Source organism: Herpailurus yagouaroundi, unplaced genomic scaffold (assembly GCF_014898765.1).
Source record: "Herpailurus yagouaroundi ecotype Mexico unplaced genomic scaffold, PumYag 160, whole genome shotgun sequence".
Classification (NCBI taxonomy): domain Eukaryota; kingdom Metazoa; phylum Chordata; class Mammalia; order Carnivora; family Felidae; genus Herpailurus; species Herpailurus yagouaroundi.
In genome coordinates, this window is record NW_024412401.1 from 54224966 (window position 1) to 54248731 (window position 23766).

Here is a 23766-nt window from a genome sequence, read left to right on the forward strand (position 1 = left end):
TCTAGGGATCTAGAGTTGTTGTCTTGGTCCACCTTCTATGTTCTTAAAGCCCCAAGGTTCACATCAAGCGTCAAAAACAGGTTTACTGGGGCACCTGGGTGGCTCAATCGGTTAAGTGTCTGACTTCGGCTCGGGTCATGGTCTCACGGTTCTCGAGTCTGAGCCCCACACCAGGTGAGCCCTCGTTTTTTCTCTCCGCACCCCAACTCTCCTCCCTCCCCGCCTCTCGCTCACTTGCGCCCTCTCTCTCTCTCTCTAACAACAAAACAAAACAAAAACAGGTTTACAACTGTCAGCAGCCCAAACTCACTATCGGACCTAAGAGACAGTTCCTTGCCCTACCCAGCAGGCCCAGACCAAGCAACCGAGTCCAGCCTCAGACACACGTACCAGTTGGACCAAAGGCTTTACTGTAAGGGTGTGACAGGTCAGGTGGGACGTTTCCAGGAGAAGTTGGAGGAGTGGTCATACCACAAACCATAGACGGGCTCCAGAGAGTAGCCTGGGAAGTTAATAAGGCACGTCAGCAATGGGAAATGAGCACCAAGCCATCCCCAACCCTTATTCTATCCAAGACGAAACAGAAACAGGCATCTTATTAAGGCTCTACTGTGAGACAAGACGCATTCTGTAAATCTAGACTCCAAGAGAAACCCAAGTGGCAACAGTAACTAACTGCCCTAATACCACGCATCCTTGAAAACAAGTCCTAAAATGAGCAGTGTCAGATTTTCCCAACCATATGCTAAATCCCGACCCAAATGGGCAACTTCCCCAGCAAGGAGAGAAGCGAGCAGGCACGCTCTTTAACACCATACTTGTGGCGGCTCAGTCAACAGCCGTGTTGATGGGGGACTCAGAGTCTGAGGTGGCTGCCCGGGCGTATTTAACAATGTCAGCCGAGAGCTGGAATAAGGGGTCGAGGTAGCACTCCCTACAATGAAAGGGCAAGAGCACAGCAGGTTAGTGTGTGACTTTAGATTATTCTGGAAAAGAAAAAAATTACGGCACTTTCAACCATTAGATGATATTCACATTTAAAAAAAAACTAAGGGGACTCCCAAGGCACCAGGGATGAAGTAACGTCTACACGGCTCTTTAAATGCTCTTTGGAAATAAGGTTCAGTAAGGGCTGATGTCCAAGGAAGCTTCAGCGGGGAGAAAGCACAGCCTTGAGAAAGCACAGCCGGGATGATACCCGTAATGGGTACTGCCTGTGGATAAGCCCACCTTTTCTAGAAACCAATTCTACGTCGTCCAGACTCACTGGAACTGGGTCAGTGCTACAGCCCGCAGGGCCTCACTACAACTGCCTGTAATGAATGTAGAAAGACTCCCTGCCTAGAAGCCGAGTATTTTTCCTTTTCGGAAACGCGTTAAAAACCCACTCCCAAGTCTGCTGGCAAACTGTCGGGTGGGAGATACAGGAGATCGAGGATGTGGGACTCTAAATTAAATGGGACAGAGGAATTAATCAGGAGAAACTGGAGGCGAATTCTAATTTTAAATATTTGGGAAACCGTTCCTAGGAGCTGAAGTGAAGTCTTACTCCGGGAAGAGACAATGAAGTTGACAAAAATCAACGGTGTTCTCCAGAGACAAAGCTGTAGGGCAGTAAGAACCGAAGTCACTCTCACCACAGCTATTCTGCGTGTCGACGTAAGGGCTGGCGGCCACATCGGCCGCACGATGAGGAAAGTGTGCTGACACCTGGGGGGACACAGAGTCGCCGTCTTCATACGAGGCTTCTGTGGGGTCCAGAGAGATTTTGGCACACTCTATCACAACATCGTGCGTTTCTAATCTCTTCCACCTGGAGAAGGCAACACAAGTTAAGAAATGCAAGGTGTAATCCATTTTCTCAAACAACCAAAGGCTTAAGAATGCTAACTCGGGGCCGGGCACAGAGCTAGGACCGGCCAAGGACGAGGCTGAAGCATGCCAGCCCAAAGAGTAAACGGTACTGGCACGCTAAGAATCAAACCTAAGGCCTCCCTATTTAAAATGGTGACATCAGATTATCAGAAACGAATCTGAAACCAAAACGTCATCAACAAAAGACTAGAAAGAGCCTCAAAAGAGAACAAACTACACAGAGCGGTCGCTAGGGGGAAATCTCCCTCAGAACAGAGGGCATCGAAGAACAGGGAGACTTGGAAACTGCCAGAGAGCAGAGGCTGATTCGAGGTCACTAATCGAAGGCTGGGGAGTTCTAATCCATCGCTAGACCGGGAAGACGCCACAGAAAGATTCAAACCCAGAGAACGCCCATGAGAACGTGTTTAAGATCGTCCAAAGATTCCTGTCACGTGATCCACAGTTACACCTCTAGGCTTTAGCTTACGGAAATCGACACACATCAGGATGGACGATACCCAGCACAGCTTATAGGGCAGAAAGAAAAAAAGAAGTAACCCAAAGTCAAACCACGGAGACATATTCTAGAGAAGAAAAATGATCATACCATCATGAAAAAGCATGCTTTCCGCAGGTCAATGGCTGCCAAGAGTCAGGAAGGACACCGACCACAAAGGACACGAAGGAACCTTGCAGGCAACGGAACATTCGTTATTGTGACCGGACTTTTGTCAGAACTTAACAAAACTGACGAATCTTAGTGTATGTAAACTACACCTTCCTAAAGCTGATTGGAAAAATCACGTTTCCAAAGATTCAGTGACATAAGATGGTCAGGGTATGAGCTTAAATGAAGAAGAGATTCAAAACTACTCAGAGATATGCCCACCAAGTGATGGATATGACCACACTAAGTATTCCAACTAAAAGAACTGAAGTCAAGAGTGATAGTCTTTCCCCTTTCCACCTGTTCAACATTTGCCAAATGTTCTACAAAGCCCTAACGATGAATGCAGCATCCACCTGCTCCAGTACAAACTTCCTTTTAGACCACGTAATTTCGCTATACAAGTTCCTAAGTAAGTAGTAATCCGGCAAGACTCTCATTTTCACGTTCCCAACTTTACAGAAAAGCAGCCCAGCACTAAGGGCACCCCGTGGGTTTACCCCAACAAAACATCTACTCCTCCTCCACAACTGTTCTAGAATGTTCTTCAATCTGAGATGCTGAAAATGGGATCTCAAATACAGAACAAGAGTCCAGGCCGTAGGCGGCATCCCCAAGAGGAGAGACGTTCGAGGTCACTGCCACACATCTGGTCTACGCGGGTGCTCGCTGTCCGTGGTGTCTGTGTGCATGGGCAGCAGCCTCCACCTGGTGTGTTCTCAGCGTGACCGGCAAAGGGACGGAGTGAGAGCAAGGGTCGGGCTGCTTAGGTAGGAACGTCGATTTGAGAGAAGAAAGTGAGAATCGTTAACACAGTAGGAATGCGTTCAGATGTCTGACTTCGTCACGAATACGTGCACTCACAGTATTTTCCTCGATTCTTAAAGGGACTCTCCGTACTCTGAAACCAGGAAGTAAAAATCTCATCGGTTGGGTGTCAGTTTTTGTGCATCTTTTTTTCTTTCGCGGGTGAACACGAAACAGAAGTACTCCACGGCATCTGACCTTCAGTCAAATATGGTAGTTGCAAAAGTCTTCGTAGGGTTAAAAGGCCCCTCCCATGCCACGCCCCTCAAGCGCTTTGGCAGCTGTTTCCAATTCTGTCGGCCGAACTGGTACCCTGCCTGCGTGTTTCTAAATATGCTCTGAGCTCTCAATTTCCTGATGTACAGATCACATATCATCTGTTAACTTCCTGTGACAGTAGGTGACGAGGTAGGCCACTTCCCTACACCCTTTTCCCTCCTCCCCGATGCTCTCAATAGATGTGTATCATGTGTTGGTTTAGTCTCAAAATCGGTTTTCGACAATCATTATGAGTATGTAAGTACTACGCGTTAGCCGAAGAGCGTAACACGAGATTTCCCTTTCTGTTCGATTTAGTTCGTCCCGGAGGTTGGATTTTTCTGTTTCTTTTTCTCAGTCTTCTGTATATCTATTATAATTCTTCCTAAATTTACTCTAACAGCTCTGAAACAATGCCTAGTGTAATTTTTACATAACGATATGCAAATAATCTGCCAGAATTATTACCCTCTCTCTAAATAGCTCCCTTCTGGAGCCCTCTCTCTCCCACGTCAGTTGAGACCGGTTGTTCTTAGCACTGCAATGCAGTGTTATCCCAAGACTTCCCTCGACCACGACCCTAAGTCAGGCCCCCTCGTTTCCTGGACCCTGTGTCTCCCCCGATTCTCCTCTCCTTTTGATGGGACACGTGCTCCAGTAGTTAGCTGAGGAGGGGAAGGTGGGAGGTAAACCGGAGTCCTTGCATAGCTAAAAGTATCACGCTTGAGAGGCAGTTTGGCTAGGTCTAGAATTCTAAGTGGAAAACCCTTTCATCTCAGTCAGTCTCAGAAGCTAACACCATTCCGACTTTATCCTTATGATGCATTTTGGTGTTTCCTCTCTCTCAAAGTTTTATCCCTGGTGTCCTGAATTCACCACGTTGAGACTTCGGAGCATTCTTTCTCACTGGTTGCGGCCGGGTGCCAGGTGAGCCCTTCAATCTGGAAACGCGTGTCCGTCTGGAGATTTTCTTCTACTATGTCTTTTACAACTTCTTACCCCACAAAAGTTTTCTCCTCTCTTTTTAAAACTCTTTTTTTATGAGATGTCAGACTTCCCGGACTGGTTATTTTAAGTATCTTTCTGCTCAGAATATTCCTCCTCTCTATTCTTTCATTCTGTTTTCTGAGACACTCTCAACTCTATCTTCCAGGACTGTTGTCAAGGTATCTACTGTAGTAGCTCTCATTTGTCATTTTCAAGCGCTCTTTCTCAGTCTCTGAATGTTCCCCTCCGTGGCACTCTGACCTCTCCATGTGCTCAAACGCCCCATCTCAGTGGCTACGCCATCTCTGTATTATCACGGTTCCTTTCTAGTCCCTTTTTCTCTTGAGGTTGGTCTCTTGTCTTCTGGGTTAGAGCTTTCTCCAAAAGCCAGATGACCCCTGCCTACGCGAAGGGAGCAAGGCTCTCTAAACTGGCCTGGGAGACTTCCAAGTTCATATCCTAGACTGAACATACTCCTCCGACTGTACAGCCTCCCAAACCCACCAAGCCTACAGTAGGGATTCGTTTCTTCTTCATATAAACCTACGAGAAGGAGAAGAATGGGAGAAGAGAGAGCAGCACGACAGGTTCCTGAACCTGGAAGGCAGACGGCCCAGAGGTGACCGACGCCACAAATTCATGAAAGCAGAGCCCTAAGCTCCCGCCGTCTCAAAGCTAAAACTCAAGCTGACTCATACTGCAGAATCCTTCAAAAGGTAAAGAATTTTTACACATCAAGTCCTTCTGGAACCGGAGAGGAGCACAGGTAGACAGGCCAGTTAGCATCGGGACGACAGGGTGAAAACTATTGGAGGGGCAGTTAGAGTCCCGAGGTCCCCTCCCCGACTCAATGCTCCCGGGCAGCAGAAATCTGGGCTATTCTCTGGAAAGGATAAGACACGGTTTCGGGACTGAGCTACTCCGGAAAGAGTTGAGGGTGAGCGTGTCCACTCCGGATGTCGAGACCACCAGCCCCTCCCACGACCAGCCTCTTCTCCTCAGTGGCAGCCAGCCCCTCCCCAGGCTAGAGAGCAGAAGACCCTCCTCCACAAAAACTCTGCCAGCAAACTCGATACTGACGTCACTATTTCCAAGCGATGCTCAGGTTGACACACGCGGGAGCTCAGAGGCAGTGAGCCCCACCCTGTGAACAGATCTTTCTGGCTCCTTACCCAGACGCAGGCAGACTGTCAGATCTTTGCAGAAAGCCTCGAAGACTTCAAAAGAACAGGAGTCAATGGATTACACAGGGAACAAACAACATTCAGCTTTCTCCAAGACGTGAAAGGCTGTAGCCCTGAAACCCAAAACAGCTACCGTAAAGAGGAGCATTCGGAGAACCGTAAAAAGCTCTCAGACGTTCAAAACACGGCGCTAGGAATGGGAATGTAGCCGCGACAGGACTGAATGCTAAAAACGAGGAAACCTTTAGAAGGAGCCAAAGAGCAAGACACGAGAAAACAGGGGAGCAAAGAAAAGCAAAGAACCACTCTCTGAGGCCCCGATCCACATACCAACAGTGCCAGCCAGACACGAGGGAAGGAGATCGAGCACGAAATAACGAACGAGAGTTTCCTAGAGCCTAAAGATAAGAGTTTCCAGATTGAATAATGAGAACAGACTCTGACCAGGAAGTGCCAGAATGTGAGAGCAAGGAGAACTCTCCAGGCTCCCGCAGAGAAGAACACAGCAACACAGCACAGCCGGCGAGGAGTGAGAGCAGCTTTGGATTTCGACGGCAACACTGGCGGCAAGGTGGCGATGGAATGACGCCCTCCGAGTGCGGGATGACGAGGACTAGAGGTGTGCATCCCGCCGGGCAGCCGCTTCCTTTCTCTCAAGGCTACGAGAGGGTGAGCTCCATGAAAACAAGAGCAAACCGGGGAAAAAAGCCACGAGACGCAGGGGAGGGCAGGGAGGGGCAGAACGAAGCCATGCACGAGGCGCGAGAGACGGCCACGTCCCCGCTGCCACCGCTCTATCTGCTTAATGGAGGGACACAGCGTGCAGGCGAGCCCGGCCCGGATGCGCTGTGCTCAGTCGGTCCTGATTCAGCACTGACTGAGGCCCCGCTCTCCCTTCTCTGCCTGGATCGGCCCCCCAGGAGGACACTGCTCTGACCCGCTCCTGGAGGCGGGCCACCGTGAGCCGAGCCACAGCTGCCAGGCTCCGGCAGCACATCCAGGAGCCGGCCTCGCCACGGGCCTTGCCAGATGCGCGGACTCCGGTGAGCCCGGGTTCTCGGGACTCATTCGGGAATGACCTTGCCCACCGGCTTCCCCTCCAGAGGCTCTGCTAAACTCTCAGTGAGGGAAGCCGGGTGGACGCTCAGACACTGGGCTCTTCCTCGCGTCTCCTGCACACCTTCATCTAATGGTGACAAGACTGCCCTTTCCTTAGCCTGGCCTGGCCTCCTAATCAGCTTTCCAAAGCCCAACAATACATGCGGTCAAACTCTAAAGAAAAGAAAGAACGATCCACATAAAAGCAAGAACAGTGGGCTCCCTCGAGTGGGCCAGGGAACAGGGAGAAAGACGGCTGGGAATGTTCATCTGTGACGCCGGGCGGTGGCTGCACGCACAGGTATTCACGTGATACGTTAAACTTTACACACACACTCTGTCTCCCTCTCCACAGCCAGCATCTCTCACACACAGTAAGTGGCTGTACGGTGACTGAGGCTCCGAGTGGCAGAGAGAGGGCCTGCGGGGTGAGGTTCGCCGTGAGAGGACCGGGCAGTGGGAGATCCCCAGATGTTGGCATCTGTGGACCAGTTTCCCCAAAAGGGGTTCAAGCCTCGGCCGAGGGAGCTGTGAGCCAGAGAAAAGTTGGGGGAGGAGCTGAGCTTCTCACAGATCCACGCAGAGAACGTCACTCCCTTCCCTTCTCAGTCTGGACTCAGCCCTGCCTTCCCCCACGCCAGGTACCCTCAAAGAGGAAGCCTCCAGGTGCAATTTCTCCAGGGAGCACACCCAGAAACTTCTCAGGGTCCCACGGAGGATGGCAGTGGCCTGCTTCCACGCAGGCGGAGTCTAACAACTCAACATCCACACTTGCCACAATCCACTTGTTTTCAACCACACACCGCATGGCCTGCCTCACACGGTCACGGGCACCACCGAGCTGGGAGCCTTCCCGGGGTTCTGTAGGACAGCTGTCCGCACCGCACCTGCCTCCACTCTGCGGAAAGAGTTATTCTCTGCCTGCGAGGAATGTGTTTTAGACTCATACAAAGTTTTAGCTGTACCAGTCCTTCAAAACTCTTGTGATTCCCTAAGTAGAAGGGCCTCTATTTCCAAATAATACCTCCATTTAGGACATCGCCTAGATCACATGATTAACCTGTCAGGGAGATGCTGCAAAATTCTGAGTCGCCGGCTTCATTTCTATACCTTCGAGGGTCCAGTTCGTGGTCCTTGGATCCAGTCACTAATTCCGGGTGAATTCGCACATGCTCCATCATCGGCTAGAAGAGTTTGGGGTGACAAATTACAAAAAGCTCAATCTCTGCGCTATCTCCACACAATGGAATATTACTTGACAATAGAAAGGAACGAGGCCCTGACGCCCGCCACAGCCTGGGTGGACCCGACACGTCACACCACTCCCAGAACACCACGTACGGGGTGCTTCCGTTTCTGGGAAACGTTCGTTCGCTGGGACAGGCCGGTCTACAAAGGCAGAATGCACGTCAGCGGTTGCCTGGGGCTGGGGCTGGGGCTGGGCGGGGGAAGCTGAGCTTCTGCTCAAAATCGGTCTACCTCTGAACACGGAAGCCCGAGCCGCAGGCCGCGTGCACGGGACGCGGAGTATCAAATGGGCGGTCTTCACTTACCCTGACCACCTCTTCAAAAGTGTCCAAGTTCTCCTTCATACTGTAGTGAGAGCGTAGAAAGGAGACAAAGTTGCAAGGGTACATTCCATAGAGGCGATGAAAAAGAGCGTAGACGCTGGCGTGGAGATGGACAAGATAGATTTCCGTCACGTGGCCTAAAACGGGAGACCGCAGACAGGAGACTCAGCTGGACGCGAGGCGATGTGTGCAAAGTGCAAAGCAGGCGTGAGCACGTGGCTGCCAGCACGACCTGTGGTCACTTACCGCCACCTCGCTTCAAAGATAGCAAGCGAGCGTGTTGGGCTGAGATGCAAATCCGAGCACCTCCGACACCCCGTCTAAAATCCATCAGTGGCTCCCTCTGGCCTTTGGATACACTCCAATCTACCGAGAGTGACCCATAAAGGCTCCTACCGATCCAACCCCTCCGGTCCTCTCCAGTCTCCACCTGACATTCTCACAACACTGACCTTTCTCATGATAATCACTCTCCCTAAAATTTGCTGTGGTTTTTTTTAAAACCTCTTTTTAAACCTTAAGCGAACTCTAGGCCACACACGTGGCTCAGACTCACAACCCCGAGATCGAGAGGCTCACACTCTACCGACTGAGCCGGCCGGAAGCCCCCCCCCACTAAAATTTGTAATGATACTTCTCCACTGCCCTGTTCAGCAGCGTTTCTTGAGAACAGCACTGTCTCGCTCAGCCCTGGGCCCTCAGCGCCTGGTACGTCACAGGAGCTCAAATACTGGCCGAACGAATTGACAGATCCTTTTGCAACCGGTGTGTAGTCCTAGCTATGCAGATCTGTAACTACAGAGTGAAAAACCTATTATCCAGAAACCAGCCTAAGGAGCCGAGAGTGGGGGAAAGTCAGCAGCACTTAGTTCATCGAGTCTCACGCAGACCCCGCAGAAAATCCAAGGTCCACAGCGTCCGTAAAGCTCCTCCCTAACAGCGGACAGACCACCCCTTTCCTCCCAAGAAGAGCCTACTGAAGAAGCCAGCATCACGCGGCTCCTGTACTTGTTACTCAATTCCCTACAGGAAGCTACAGCCTCTGGTGTCACGTGGCTTAATGCTTCATGTTTGCAACAGGAGTAGCTGGTGCCGGGCTCGCCAAAAGATCCCAAGTATCACAGGCCCACAGCTTCGGAATCATTTGATAGAGCTGGACTACCTGCCAACATGGGAAAAAAATCCCACCACGCTCACAACGAGCGCCCCACTCGGGACACACCGCGTTTTCCCTCCTCCTCCTCCTCCGCATACAGTAGACACGTTCCCAGAACCAGAGGTTTGCGTTTTGTGACAAGAGACCAGCAGAGGAAGACCAAAAGGTTCCACAAGCTTAGTCCTGTACTGCCACGACATGGATTGAGGGTGTTTTGATAAGATTGAAGTTTACCGACAACTACGAAGTTTTACATCCTACCAGTTTCTCTGACAACTGATCCTTCTGAGCCGGCAAAATAAGGAAGGTGTCCCACAGTCCTGATTCTTATTCGTGCTGACAGTGGACGCACCCAACGTATTTCCTCAACTGGTTAGTGACGACCACCCATGCCAGCTAGAAAATTCTACCTGTCCTTCCCTTATAGCTCATGACCTGTTAAATCGGTAAGAAAAGCATCTACCTGGTAGGGAACAACAGGCACGTAAGGACACCTTTACCTGGTTTCTTCAGGCACCACGACGAAAGACGGCCAAAAATATCAAAGAAATCATGAAGGTGCTGTTTCCCCGACTGTGGAATCATTGGTAGCATGGTTATCAACACTAAGACACCTGTTGTGAGGACAATGACATCGGTGTCCACCTGCAGAAGGAAAGGTCGAGCAGGAAGAAACACCTGTCAGGCCCAGCATTCGGATCAGCACTATCAACACACAAAGAAACTGCTCTAAATTCTAAGGGGATCACAAACTAGAGCCCCCCCACCACAGACTCATTTCCTTATCCTCCAGGTTTGGGGGGAACAATACTGAATCAGACTTGACTGTACTGAGTCTGATGCCCCTAGACAAACCCATCTGGGAGAGGAACTTCAACCTGACCTGAGGACGCCCAAGTCCTCCAGCCTGAGGATGCTGTACTTACAGCACTTGGACAGAAGCATGACAGGCTGCTTTTTAACAGAACAAAGGAACGCTACTGGTTTTGTTCATTTAACCAAATCCAAAAATATTTACTTTTTAAAATCAATTTCAAAAATGCTACATATTATCGAGTAGTTCACTTTTAAAAAAAAATTTTTTTTAATGTTTATTTATTTTTGAGAGAGACAGAGCACGAGCGGGGAAGGAGCAGAGAGAGAGGGAGACACAGAATCCGAAGCAGGCTCCAGGCTCCGAGCTGTCAGCACAGAGCCTGACGCAGGGCTCGAACCCATGAACCGTGAGATCGTGACCCGAGCCGAAGCCGGACGCTCAACCGGCTGAGCCACCCAGGTGCCCCATGTATTTCACTATCGTTTAAAGGATTACAACAGAAATATAATTTAAGAAAAAATTAGCGTTATGCTAACAAGTCTACTTAATCGCTCAACTCCACAGCAGCATTCACAGACCAACAGATAAAAGAAGACACGGTGACCTCTGACCACGTCTTTAGTTAAACAGCAAGTCTTGTAACTTCAGGCCAATTGAAGACACTCGACACAACACCCAACAGATTGAGTCAACTCAGAATAGCTACCGCTGCTCACCTGACCCCTCACTAAATCATGGATGTTTGCCAAGTAACTAGAATTCAGATTTAAGAAACAAGATATTGATCAAAAGACTGCCATGCAGGCTAAGACATTCATTATTCCCGTTAAAAAAGGAAATCTACAAGTCTGGAAATAAAGTCTCAAATAGATTTAGTTGTCACATTAAGCACCAAGCCTTTCGTCACGGCGGGTATCTATCTAACACGAAGAACGAAAATACTGGTAGTTGAATCAAGACTACGTAACCAGTTCCAGTAAAAAGGACTGACCCTAATTTTGTCGAGGAAAATAGTCTAGCAGGGCCTGGCTAACAGTCCAGAAGTAATTTTAAAGTTCACCCATTTGGAAAAGGTAAGTATTTTACAATCTGAACTAAGCTGTGTGCCTCAAAATGGAGTTATAGTCTCACCAAAGTCATTCACTTAAAAAAATTAAGTTTTTAAAATCATTCCTATTTTTTTCTTAACGTTCAATGCCTGTTTTTACGATACCCTACCAATGTGACTCCTTGGGATCCACCTCTAGGGGTAACGAAAGTTACCCTTGTTGGCAGAGACAAGAATCGATCTGTCGTATCAGATGACCCAGAGGTACTGCCACCCAGAAACAAATACTGCTGGATATTTTCACGTCTCTGTGAGGTACAGGCAGTTAACATTCACCACATTTTCTTACTTTATAGATAGGAAACAAGTCCAGGAATTAGAACAGATTCGGCAAATAGCCTTGAGTATTTCAGCAAGCCACTGTCAAAACTAAAACCTAGAGTTCTATTCAGGTTGTGACTCACTGTGTGGACAAATTGCACTAAATTTAGTGCAAAAAGGAGAATGCGATTCAGTAGGCCTTCTATCAACAAAACTGTAATTACAGCTACAACTAAAACACACTCCCAAATGGTTAAAAAGAGCGCTTGGCCATTTTTGTACTCGCTAAACGAGAATTTAGAAATAAGGGCTCCCCCAAAGAGAATCCAGATGCTTAACTGAGGGAAGACCGGACAACGATGGAATCAAAGAGGGCTGGGATTGGGGCGCCTGGGTGGCTCAGTCGGTTGGGCGTCCGACTTCGGCTCAGGTCACGATCTCCGGCTCTGTGAGTTCGAGCCCCGCGTCGGGCTCTGTGCTGACGGCTCAGAGCCTGGAGCCTGCTTCGGATTCTGTGTCTCCCTCTCTCTCTGGCCCTCCCCCGTTCATGCTCTGTCTCTGTCTCAAAAATAAATAAACGTTAAAAAAAAAAAAATTAAAAAAAGAGGGCTGGGATAATGTCGTCTCGAACCGACCCGAAGTGTTGCCACATTTGCTTGGACAGAAGATACGGGACCGTCACCGGGACGCTCGGAGGACTTACTGAGTACCAACTGTGGATTACCTTATGTTCCAGGAAAGCCAGACACTAAAAGTTCCTAAACTCTCAAAGTCTAGCTCGCTTGCTTTACAGTTACCGAGACTCGCAGAAACGACATTCAGAAAGCCGTTCCGTCCCAACCCTTGCACGCATCGTACCTTGAGACATTTGAGCAAAGAAGGCAAGAGAGGTGCTTGAGACAGCTTGTGCTTCCAGGGCGGCTGCAGCCTGATGACGTGGCCCAGCAACGACAGGGCGGGCAACCGCGAGGCGGCTCTGCCCACACAGTCGTTCATTTTGTCCAGGAGGTGCTGAAAATGTAAAAGAGGGGACGCGCGTCTCAGCCAGGCTGGGAGGCAGGGGGAGGAGATCCTCACGTGAACATATGGAGGTCACACGAACCAAGGTAGCGATGGTTTACTCCAGCCCCTCAAGACCTCGATCAAACAAAAGATTTTTAAAAACCACACTGGCAAACGAAATGCGGTTGTGTTTGGCCTGAGACAAGGCAGTCAGTTGGCAAGTCTAGGAAAAAGGGGAGCAGGCTCCTTCCTGGACCCTCTCGTCAAGTGCAAATCAGCCACTTCTTCCAGTACCCACTGGCCCCAAGCCTGCGGAGGGTCGCTGAAGCTGGGAGGGATCCCGCGGTAGCCACTTGTTGCCGCCGGAGCCCCGTCCGCGTGGTTTGGCCCCAAATACAAATCAGGTGGTCGAGAAGTTAAAACTCAGCCCAGAAAAACAACAAAACAAAACAAGACACACTGGAAAGGGCACACGGCGGCAGGGCCTCCGAATCCTCGTGAAGCCACTAGCATTGAGGATCTCAGCACTTACCAAAGTCCGCCATCGTCCGCCACCCACAAAAACAAAACACGGAGGAGCCCTCCGGGCACCTGGTGCTCGGCAAACAGGACTCGTCAATCAGCCCCGTCAGCCACCTGTACTACAGATCTCCCCACGTTGACTGAGTCTCGGACCCTACTGGCAGCATGACGGGATCGTGGGTACCTCATGGGTCAAACCGTCAGTGGGCAATTACAGCGCGGGGACGACAGGCTTTCCTGAACAGCAACATCTTAGGAAGCCTATGAAATATGCTTGCTTTTGTCAACATCTCGGGAAACGTAAATTCTGCAAATCATTTTCCCGTGTAGTTACAGCGCGGGAACGGGATCATCTGTGTTCTGGAGAAGTCGAGGCGGCAAGCGCTCAGACGGCACAGAGGGTGTGCGCAGAAGCCATCGTGCTGGCAGAGAAGGGATTCGGCGCTCCCCCCACGACGCCCCAGCGGTTACCTTATCGTGCGGCTCTTGCAGGGTAGTCAGGATGTGCAATACCGGCTGAGAACCGGTTTCCAGGTAATAATCCACCAAGGTGTTTACGAGCATCGGACCACGGTCTGGACAAAGGAAAGGGCGGGTGGAAACAGGTATTCCCTTTAGCGTTCTAACCTTACCTCACGTGGCGCCTGGCACAAAATCCAGGAAACGTTTCCTCATGTGCTACCCAAAGTCACACAGGGCATTCTATTTTTGCCCCCCTGAGTTAATTTGGGTTTAACGGGATAATATCAAATTTACCTGCCTAAATATCCATAAAAGCACTGAAATGCTAGCTTCTTTTTTTATTGCTTTTGATAATTATAAATTCGTAGGGGCGCCTGGGTGGCGTAGCAGGTTAAGCGTCAGACTCTTGGTTTCGGCTCAGGTCCTGATCTCACAGCTCATGAGATGGAGGCTTGTCGGGCTCTGTGCCGACGGCACGGAGCCTGCTCGGGGTTCTCTCTCCCTCTCTCTCTGCCCCTCTCCCACTCATTCTCTCTCCCTCTCTCTCTCAAAATAAATAAGTAAACCTTTAAAAAATAATAGTAAGATACAATAAAACTGTAATCAATCCACGTCCATTGTTAACAATTCAGGTTACACGCAAGTACGCAAAAGGAAAGTGCCCTCCACGACCAGCCTCCCAGCCCACTCTTCCGAGAGTTTGGCACACACCCCCTCACAAACCTTTTCCTACTATGCTAACCACACCGTGCACATGCGTGCGTTCACGTCCATAGCCACATGGTCCGCGTATATGTGTGTTTCTCCCACTTAACGACGTGTGGGCACCCTCCCATGATGGCACCTCTGACCTACTTCATTTTCCTCACTGACCTCCTGGCGCTCCACTGCCTGGCTCTGCGTGAGAAATTTAACCAGTCATCTACTGAAGGGTACTTGGGTTTTCCAATTTCTCCAAGGCTATAAGGAAATACGGACTCGTTTGGTTTTTTCAATGCTTATTTGTTTTTGAGAGACAGAGGGACAGAGCCTGAGCAGGGGAGGGGCAGAGAGAGAGGGAGACACAGAATCTGAAGCAGGCTCTGGGCTCTGAGCTGTCAGCACAGGGTCCGACACGGGACTCGAACCCACGAGCTGTGAGATCGTGACCCGAGCCGAAGTCCAGCGCTTAACCGACTGAGCCATCCAGGCGCCCCTGAAATTCAGACTCTTGTTAAGTGGGACACATGGTACGTGCTTTTCAATTGGTGATGGGGACCCCAAAAAGGCTGAACACTAGTTTATTCTCCTGCCAACAGTGCCCATTTCTATAATCAGCATTTGATTTCTATCAACCTAGTAAGCAAAGAAAGGTACTATTTAAATTCATATTTCTCTGATTAAAGACAGGGTATGTTGTGTTTTTTTTTGAAGTTTGTTTACTTATTTTGAGAGAGACGGAGACAGCGCAAGCAGGAGAGGAGCAGAGAGAGAGGGAAACAGAATCCCAAGCAGGCTTTGCGCTGCCAACGCAGAGCCCAACTCGGGGCCCAAACCCACAAAACCGTGAGATCATGACCTGGGCCAAAACCAAGAGTCGGACGCTTAACCACTGGAGCCACCCGGGCGTCCCAGGTTATGCACTTTTATGCTAGAAATCACATACGTGATTTCCGGACGAAATGTTCTATCTGGCCTCTGAAAACACTCGGGTGGGTGGAGTAAGGGAGGTGAGGTGAAACAAGACACTGAAGCTCGTGGGGTCAGTATGTGATTCTTGACAGGTTTATGTGTGTATCTGAATATCACCGTAATTGAAAGCTTAAAGCACACAGAGAGTGAATCCACCAATATGTGCTCTTTCTCAGTGGTTTAAAGACTCTCCTTAGAAGGTGAAACCCCGCGTCAGCAGAGTGTAGTCGCCCCGAGGGCAGAGGGGCCGAAAGGGACACAAAGCCACTTACCAGAATTGAGGTTCTCTTTAAAGACGGCTGTTACGTCATCACGCACGCTCAGCACGGGGGAGTCCAGCATGGAGACGAGCTCCCCGATGTTGGCTTGCTGGGCCATGGTCTTACGCGGGCGTGCTGTGCCGGGTCCGGAACGCGCACTACAGACTCTGCAGGCTCTTCATGGGTGCCACTACCAGACTGCGAGGAAGGAAGAATAACAGTGTGACAAAACGCACCCCCCCCCAAAATGACCGCAAGACAGACCGGCACGCGTGTCCAATGCAGTGAAAGTTCGCCCAGAACGCTGCTGATAAAAGCAGCTAGGGTGTGAGATTAATTCTCTCTGACCCATTCGTGAACACAGTCGTGTGGAACGCAACGACCAGAGAGAGACGGGAAACACTGGTACCTGTCAGAACCATCGCAGCAACTTAATACCACGACCGAAGCTAAGTTTTTTATTTTCATTCCTACTTCTGATTCTACCTTGGGTTTCGGCTAAGACGATGCCTATGTTTCCAATCATTGATCAAAAGAGTAGGTGAACGATTTTCGGAAAAAGCACTGAAAACATACCATTTCCCTCTCGACACTCCCTTCAATGTCTAGAAGTTAGTATAGCTTCTCAGGTCACAGGACCATAGGTTCAACACCTCATTTCAACCAGGGACCACTCCTCAATTTTTCGTACAAACTCCTCGCCCTAGGGGTCTATCACACTCGAATGCCGCCGGTCACAGGGAAAAGGCTCCGGGTGGGGGTCAAGCGGGGAAACCGTGCACCCTCTGAAGACTCAGTGCCTCCTGGTGCTGGACATGCCGCCTCACCCTTCCGTACAAAAAAGCAGCTCATTCTCCAGGCATCACTACCCACACTTACAATTGTTCTCTTCTCTCCGCTTGGGTCTCTAAAGGTGTTTTTTTTTTTTTTTTAATTTTTTTTTCAACGTTTTTATTTATTTTTGGGACAGAGAGAGACAGAGCATGAACGGGGGAGGGGCAGAGAGAGAGGGAGACACAGAATCGGAAACAGGCTCCAGGCTCCGAGCCATCCACCCAGAGCCTGACACGGGGCTCGAACTCACGGACCGCAAGATCGTGACCTGGCTGAAGTCGGACGCTTAACCGACTGCGCCACCCAGGCGCCCCAAGGTGTATTTTTAAAAACAAAACCAGTTACCATTTAGGAGACAGGAAGTGCACACCTTTTACAAACATCACTGAATACAGTCCTTATATTGGTATCACGCAATTGGTTCCTCCGTCCCCATTTTGCAGGGAGAGAAACAGCGATCAAGACATTTGCTTGGGGCTGCTAAGTTGGCAAGAAGCAAAACCAAAAGAGAACTGAAATTTAAACCCAGATCTGCTTGACGGTAAAGCCCTAAGCCCTTAAATGTGACACAAGGCTAACTTATGGTTTTGACCCTCACAACAATTCTGCGAGGTCAGCAGATAGCCTCTTTTACAAATGACAACATGGATACTCTAGAAGAACAGGTAACTTTGCCAAGGTCACATGGTAAAGCAGAACTCAGATGGCTCCACTCCCAGACCAACGACTGTCTCTGTCCTCTGCCACCACGTTGCCTCCTCCTGGGCCTGTCCTGGAGTGGGCTGGAGTGGCCGCTCCCCAGCATCACCGTCGACGGAAACCACCCGGGATGCCTATTGGAGATGCAGTCTCCTGGGCCCGTTCCAGAACTGAACTTGGGGGTTAGGAACCTGCATTTTAAGAAGCACGCTGGCAGGAAACACTACGCTAAAGAAAAATTCCACTGAAGAGTTAAGTCCCCCTCCTATAAAGATGCCAAATTTAAAGTGCCAGTGACCCCAGAAACTGGTGAGTACTTCCTATCACCTCTGCTCTCATTTTTAATTTTTTTTTTTAACGTTTATTTATTTTTGAGACAGAGAGAGGCAGAGCATGAACGGGGGAGGGTCAGAGAAAGAGGGAGACACAGAATCGGAAGCAGGCTCCAGGCTCTGGGCCATCATCAGCCCAGAGCCCGACGCGGGGCTCGAACTCACAGACCGTGAGATCGTGACCTGAGCTGAAGTCGGACGCTTAACCGACTGAGCCACCCAGGCGCCCCACCTCTGCTCTCATTTAATTACAACCTGGCAGTAGTCACTGATTTGCCTCTTGGCAAATCAGAAGTTCATGAGCCCCAAAAATCACTTAAAATGTCTACATGCAGGGGCGCCTGGGTGGCTCAGTCGGTTAAACGTCTGACTCTGGATTTCGGCTCAAGTCATGATCAAATGGTTCATGCGCTCAACCCCTGCGTCGGGCTCTGCGTGGACAGCATGGAGCCTGTTTGCCATCCTGTCTCTCCTTCTCTCTCTGCCCCTCCCCTGCCTGCACATGCGCACTCTCCCTCTCTCTCAAAATAAATCAACAAACATTTTAAAAATGTCTACATGCATTTTCGAGAGCTAATCCTGATGCAGGAAGTTGCCGGCTCACAGCTGTAAATATAAATCGTATAGGTAAATCACAAAGAAGTCCATTTCAAAGGGCTTACAACTAGTCAGATTTTCTTGTAATAGAGTTCAAGGCTGAAAACAGAAACAAATTTCACCTTGTGAGTGAGATTAAATTAAATTTAAAAGTGAGGAAAATATCAACCTGTCAGGGTTTATTGTCCACTGAGAGAACTGAATGAGAGAACGTACGCACACACTTGGCACAAATAAACACTCCCTGAGTAGTGGCCACATATTTCAAAAAGAAAACTAGTAAAAATCTTGGGGCCATCATTTTCAAGGTGACTTTTTAACAGCACATTTATCTGGCTAGCCCTCACATTCACTCCTACTCCAGGTAAACCACAAATGATCCCTCAGATTTAAAAGCATTTTTGTCCCCAAGTTTGGTTCTGTTCCAATAACACTGCTACTTACCTAGTCTCAGTATAGTGAGGCTCTGAGTTTGTATTTTGTATATTCAGAAGACAGTAACGTCAGAGCTGGTCCCCCAAATCCAGGCAGCCCAGAACACAGAGTGCCAGGAGTTCAACTCCAAACAAAGATGGCGCTCATCCAGTCAACTTGGCCATACCCAGGGCTGGCCAGCCTGAGCTACCTCGCTTGCTTTTCAGTTTGTAAATGTCATGTTAGGGGTCAAAGTCTTGTCTCTGGAGCCTGTTCTTTCCAGATACTTTACAGAAAGCACAAATAAGGTTTCCTTGTAAAACACATTAGTATATTTTTGGCAATAAGCTTTTCTCTTTGGTTCTAAGATTCTATCTTTCAACCACATTTTTTTAATTCCCCAGAAAAAAATATAAGTCTTGGGTTTCATGGGAGGTTCTTCATTTAAGTGTCCCAAGTTCAAGGATTCTGACGTTCAAAAAAGCCCTCCCAAGGGTTTGTTTAATCATGAGCTTTTGAAATCAGTCCCATGATTAGCGTATCTCTTTTAAAACTCATTCAAATATTTCTCAAGGGGCTAAGTGCAGGGTGCTGAGTAGGAAAGACAGACTTAGCACATGCAACGGAGAATTAAATGCGGGAGAAGGAAGTGGACGGGGTTCAGTGTGTGCACAGAGTGGGGAAGGGGCCAGCTCAGCCTGTAGGCAGTAGGGGCCGGTGAGGCCCACACGTGTTAGACACACTTTGCAGTCTAGGGAAGATGGACTGGAAAAGTCACCCGAAGGTTAACACCACAGGCACCGGAAGCATCAACTTACAGCTGTGGAAGTCTCTCTTCCATTCTGGAAATAACCAAGTACAAAAAACAGGAGTCACGAGAAGCTGAAAGTCAAGACCTAGGTTAATACATTTCTGTAACCTACATGCCAAAGCGGTATTCCACTTAGTCAGTGTGATCATCACTGGCCGCGTGCCACAGCACAGTGCTACAGACAATGCTACTCGCATTAGGGAGCAATGACTTTCCACAGCCACTCCCCATGCCAAAACCTGTCACTCTGTCAGTCTTCTGGACCTCAGGAATACGCACGGCCATCGGTCTGAAGCCAACATCAAGGTGACATCCTCGACTCCTCCACTGGCTCTTGTCCTCCCCTCGGATCTGTCAGCAAACCCACGATTTTGCTGTCCCTTCGTGGCTCCCGTCCAAGCCCCATCACCCTCCGTGCTACTCCTCCCGCCTATATTCCTGCTCCCCTTCCGATGCAGCTGCCACCAAACAACCACAGAAGACTCTGAAATGGGGAAATCAGAGTCCATCACCTGTTTAGCTCCATGCAATGGCTTCCTGTGGAGACAAGAAGAGCCGAAGCCACGAGCGGCCGGACGGCTCCCTGTGTTCTGGCCGGTTGTGAGCCCTCAGCCGCCGCCTGCCTCCTCTTGCTCCACTCTGCCTCGTCATTTCTCTGCTCTGGTCCCCGTCTCCCAAAACCCGGGAAAACTGGTGCTCCTGCTGCTGCCCCTATCCCTGGGGTGCTCCTCCCCCAGATCCTTGCATGGCTGACTGTCACTGAGGTCTCTACTCAAAATGTCACCATCTCAGAGAGGTCTCCCCTGAGCACCCAACCGAAAGCAACAGGGGGGCTGTTAGTGACTGCCCTCGAATCGACCAAGCTTAAACTTTACAACCGGTCATCAGATTCGATCACACAGGATACTTAGTATGATCTCAACTCGCATGGAAGATAGGGAGTCACCCAAGTTTAACTTTAGTCTCTATACTTGGCCAATATCTGGCTTTGGCCTTGGTCTTTGGAACCTCTGAAACTTGAACTGCCTACTTCAGCAGCATTTCTGGCATTCCTGACTGTGTGTGATCAATAGCTACGTGTTCATGTCGTAACCATTATATCTAATCTACACGATGTCTATAATGTGGACAAGGCGTGCACTTAGAATTACTGTTAGAAATCTGAATATTCACTCTTAAATAAAGGTAAAACACTCTAGCTGTAACATCCAAGCTCAGTGTTTTACAGTTTCATTACAAACGTATATTTATTATAAAAATAAAAGCTTTAGCTGATGAACGTGGCTTTTTTTTTGAAGATTTTTTTTTAATGTTTATTTATTTCTGAGACAGAGAGAGACAGAGCATGAGTGGGGGAGGGGTGGGGGTGGGGGGACACAGAATCTGAAGAAGGCTCCAGGCTCTGAGCTATCAGCACAGAGCCCGACGCGGGGCTCGAACTCACAGACTGCGAGATCATGACCTGAGCCGAAGCCAGATGCTCAACCGACTGAGCCACCCAGGCGCCCCTGAAGGTTTTTTAAAAATGTTTACTTACTTTTGAGAGAGCACAAGCAGGGAAGGGGCAGAGAGAAAGGGACGAAAGATCCGAAAGGGGCTCTGCGCTGACAGGCTGACAGCAGCAAACCCAATGTGGGGCTTGAACTCACTAACCGTGAGATCACGGCCTGAGCTAAAGCCGAATGCTCAACCGACTGAGCCACCCAGGAGCCCCTGAACGTGACTTTTATGTTCAGAAACAATCAAGAACTTTCAAATGGTTAAATGTGTTAACTAATAATATGAGTATTAAGGAGATAGATTACACAGATAACTTTACAAATAACAGCAATTATTCTTTGAGCCAAATGTTCATAAAATTTTTAATAATAGATGGCTAAACAGAAATTAAATTGCATTTTAATTCTACATTTTATAGAATTGTCTTATAGCACTTATTACAAACAAAACAAGCTTTTAAAGCTGCATTTAATTTATAGTCTTAATTAGTAGTCTTTCAAGAAAAGTAGTATTTGGGAATACTTCACATCTTGCAAGGATGAATGAAAAATGTCAACCTGTCACCTCCGTTGTAAGACACGAAAAAATCCAAACATCACAGTCAACAACATCCCTGAGAAATCATCTTCAAGCCAAATATAAAGACTATAAATAGTATAAAGAAAACAGTGTTAAGAAGAAACTGAAATCCCCTAGCACATTTTATACTCACTAATCAAATTTCAAAGCGGACTTCACAAAAATGCTTTAGGAAGACAAGGTCTTGTGGTTCTGTGTCTACGAAGGCCAAAAGAGTAAACCAAAAAGCTTGTCAAATGGTGGCTACAGATTGCCAACAATTTTTAGTAGCTGAAGACAAAGGATCTGTGAGGCTTGCCCAAGCTATGATCCCAAGATACAGGTTCCTCCTAGAAAACAATCTTCCGCAAACTTTCCTGAACTACGTTCTGCTCTGTCCAAAAAGGTTAGTGATGGGCTGACGGTAGTGGCTGAATGCAGCATCCCGCATGCAACGCAGCGACCGCAGTAGCAATCGAACTGCAGGTTCTGAGGAAGTCATCTTCCTACACGAGAACTCCAAACTTTACAAACCTAGCTACTAAAACGTCATGCAACTGCAATACTAAATTTGCGACTTATGATGTGTGTTACTCAGCTTGGGCCCCAATCATATGAATGAACACCACTGCTTGACAATGGGTTCTAATTCATACTCCGCGGAATTGTGAAGAAGGGCGGGTGTGAAGAACACGCAAAAACACTGAGAATGAAGTCACACTCCGAAAGCTTCCCCTACTTGTGAGAGAAGGACACTTCCGCCCTGTTGTTGGTCCACAATCTGTACGAAATTCCTCTTTGTGAACAGACATCAGTCTTGAAGGCAAGAAATCCCCACTTTACTTCACAATTCCTGTGATGTAAGGTGAGGCGGACGATGACAGGACATAGTAATTGGCAACAAGTGAGCCATCAAGCGAACCCCATCAGCTACACACAGAGAGAGACAGCAACCAAACACCTCCCCATCTTCCCCACATCTTCCCACAGACGCACACAGTGCTGTTGCACTGGGCGCTCTTGCTGGTAAACTCGAAATTACAGCTCAGTGATACAAGTAACGTCACTAAGACCAAATTCGCACCCGCAAAAGTGCCAAAGCCTCACTATTTATGAAGAGTATATTCTAGGACTTTGAAAATCCTCCAGTCCTAGAGACCACCACGTCCTATAGTCCATCTCCGAACACTAATTAAGACGATTAATAAGTAAAGCCATGTGAAGACGTAAATGCTAATTCACCAGTTCGGGGGTTCTCAGCGCAGGATGTACATCAGAATCACCTGGACGGTTCACAAAATCCGGATGCCCAGGCCCCACTCCAGAGCAGGTGAAGGGGTGGGGTCGAGAGACCACGTGGATTCCCAAGGCACGGGCAGGGTCGAGAACCTCTGCGTTAGTCAAATGACTCGCCCCAACACAATGGCTTCAGTTTAATCAATTTAACATAGTGGTTAAAACTGAGCTTCGCTGCTAAGATGACCTGATCTGAGTCAACAGGTCCCCCGAGTAGCAGCTAAACAACCTTAGGAAAAGCAGATAATATCTCAGAGCCTCGTTCCTCATCTGCAAAATGAGGATACACCAAAAGTGTGGCTGTGAAAAAGAAAATAAGTAACACACATAAAGCACTTAACACAGTGCCTGGCACTGAATAAGCCATTAATAAACCACGGGTAGTTTGACAAATCATCTCATGCCACAGGAGGACCAGTTCCCAGCTAGCAGCTTAACCCAGAACCGTTCAGTCCCGAAAGCAAAGAAACAAGTACACGTCTACACAGTCACGCCGGTGAGCGATTCCCTTCCATCTCCCCCAACCACTGGACTGAGTTGATACCTTACCTGTTCTGGGGACAATTGGTGCTTCGGCTTCCAGTGCTGTCAACCTGGTGTCTTTCATGGTCACTGAAGGGAAAAAACACACATATGTGGACAACAGTCTTACAGTGAACTGAAAACCAGATGCAATGAGGGGGAGGTTAGGGCTCATCTGGTCCGAGCTGCTTCCTGCCCTAGCCCTGACAGGTGGCCATCTGGTTTCCACCGGAACGAACATTTACAATCACTGGGTGCACGTGCCCCTCTCTCCCTGTCTACATTTCTGAACAGCTGGCTGCTGGAAAATCCTGTATATTGTGCTGAACTTGTAATCTCTGTCTTCTGTTAGCTGTTTATTCGAGCTATGAACAAACGGGCAGGATGGGTTCTAGAATCACACGATTCCAAGTTGCAATCCAAGCTCTGCCAGGTTATCGGCTGGGTCGCTTCTGGCTGCTTATCTTAGCTTCCTAACATCTAGCCTCGTTACCTCATCTGGAAAGTGAGAACAG

The 23766-nt window shown here is 48.8% G+C and overlaps 1 protein-coding gene across 12 annotated transcripts in view; it reads right to left on the reverse strand.

Annotated features, from left to right (window-relative positions):
- The window catches only part of TSC1 (TSC complex subunit 1), a 46436-nt gene that overhangs the window by 13032 nt on the left and 9638 nt on the right, over positions 1-23766 (reverse strand). For 5 of the 12 annotated variants that reach the window (XM_040482746.1, XM_040482757.1, XM_040482745.1 and 2 more), the window contains exons 2-11: positions 23279-23341; positions 15701-15886; positions 13767-13870; positions 12630-12782; positions 10086-10230; positions 8412-8566; positions 7969-8042; positions 1638-1813; positions 819-934; positions 391-502 (exon numbers count right to left, since the gene is read on the reverse strand). In XM_040482746.1, coding sequence (XP_040338680.1) covers positions 391-502; positions 819-934; positions 1638-1813; positions 7969-8042; positions 8412-8566; positions 10086-10230; positions 12630-12782; positions 13767-13870; positions 15701-15806 — 1141 coding nt within the window. In that variant the 5' untranslated portion in view covers positions 15807-15886; positions 23279-23341. The other 7 variants (XM_040482754.1, XM_040482749.1, XM_040482756.1 and 4 more) reach the window with 5 other exon arrangements.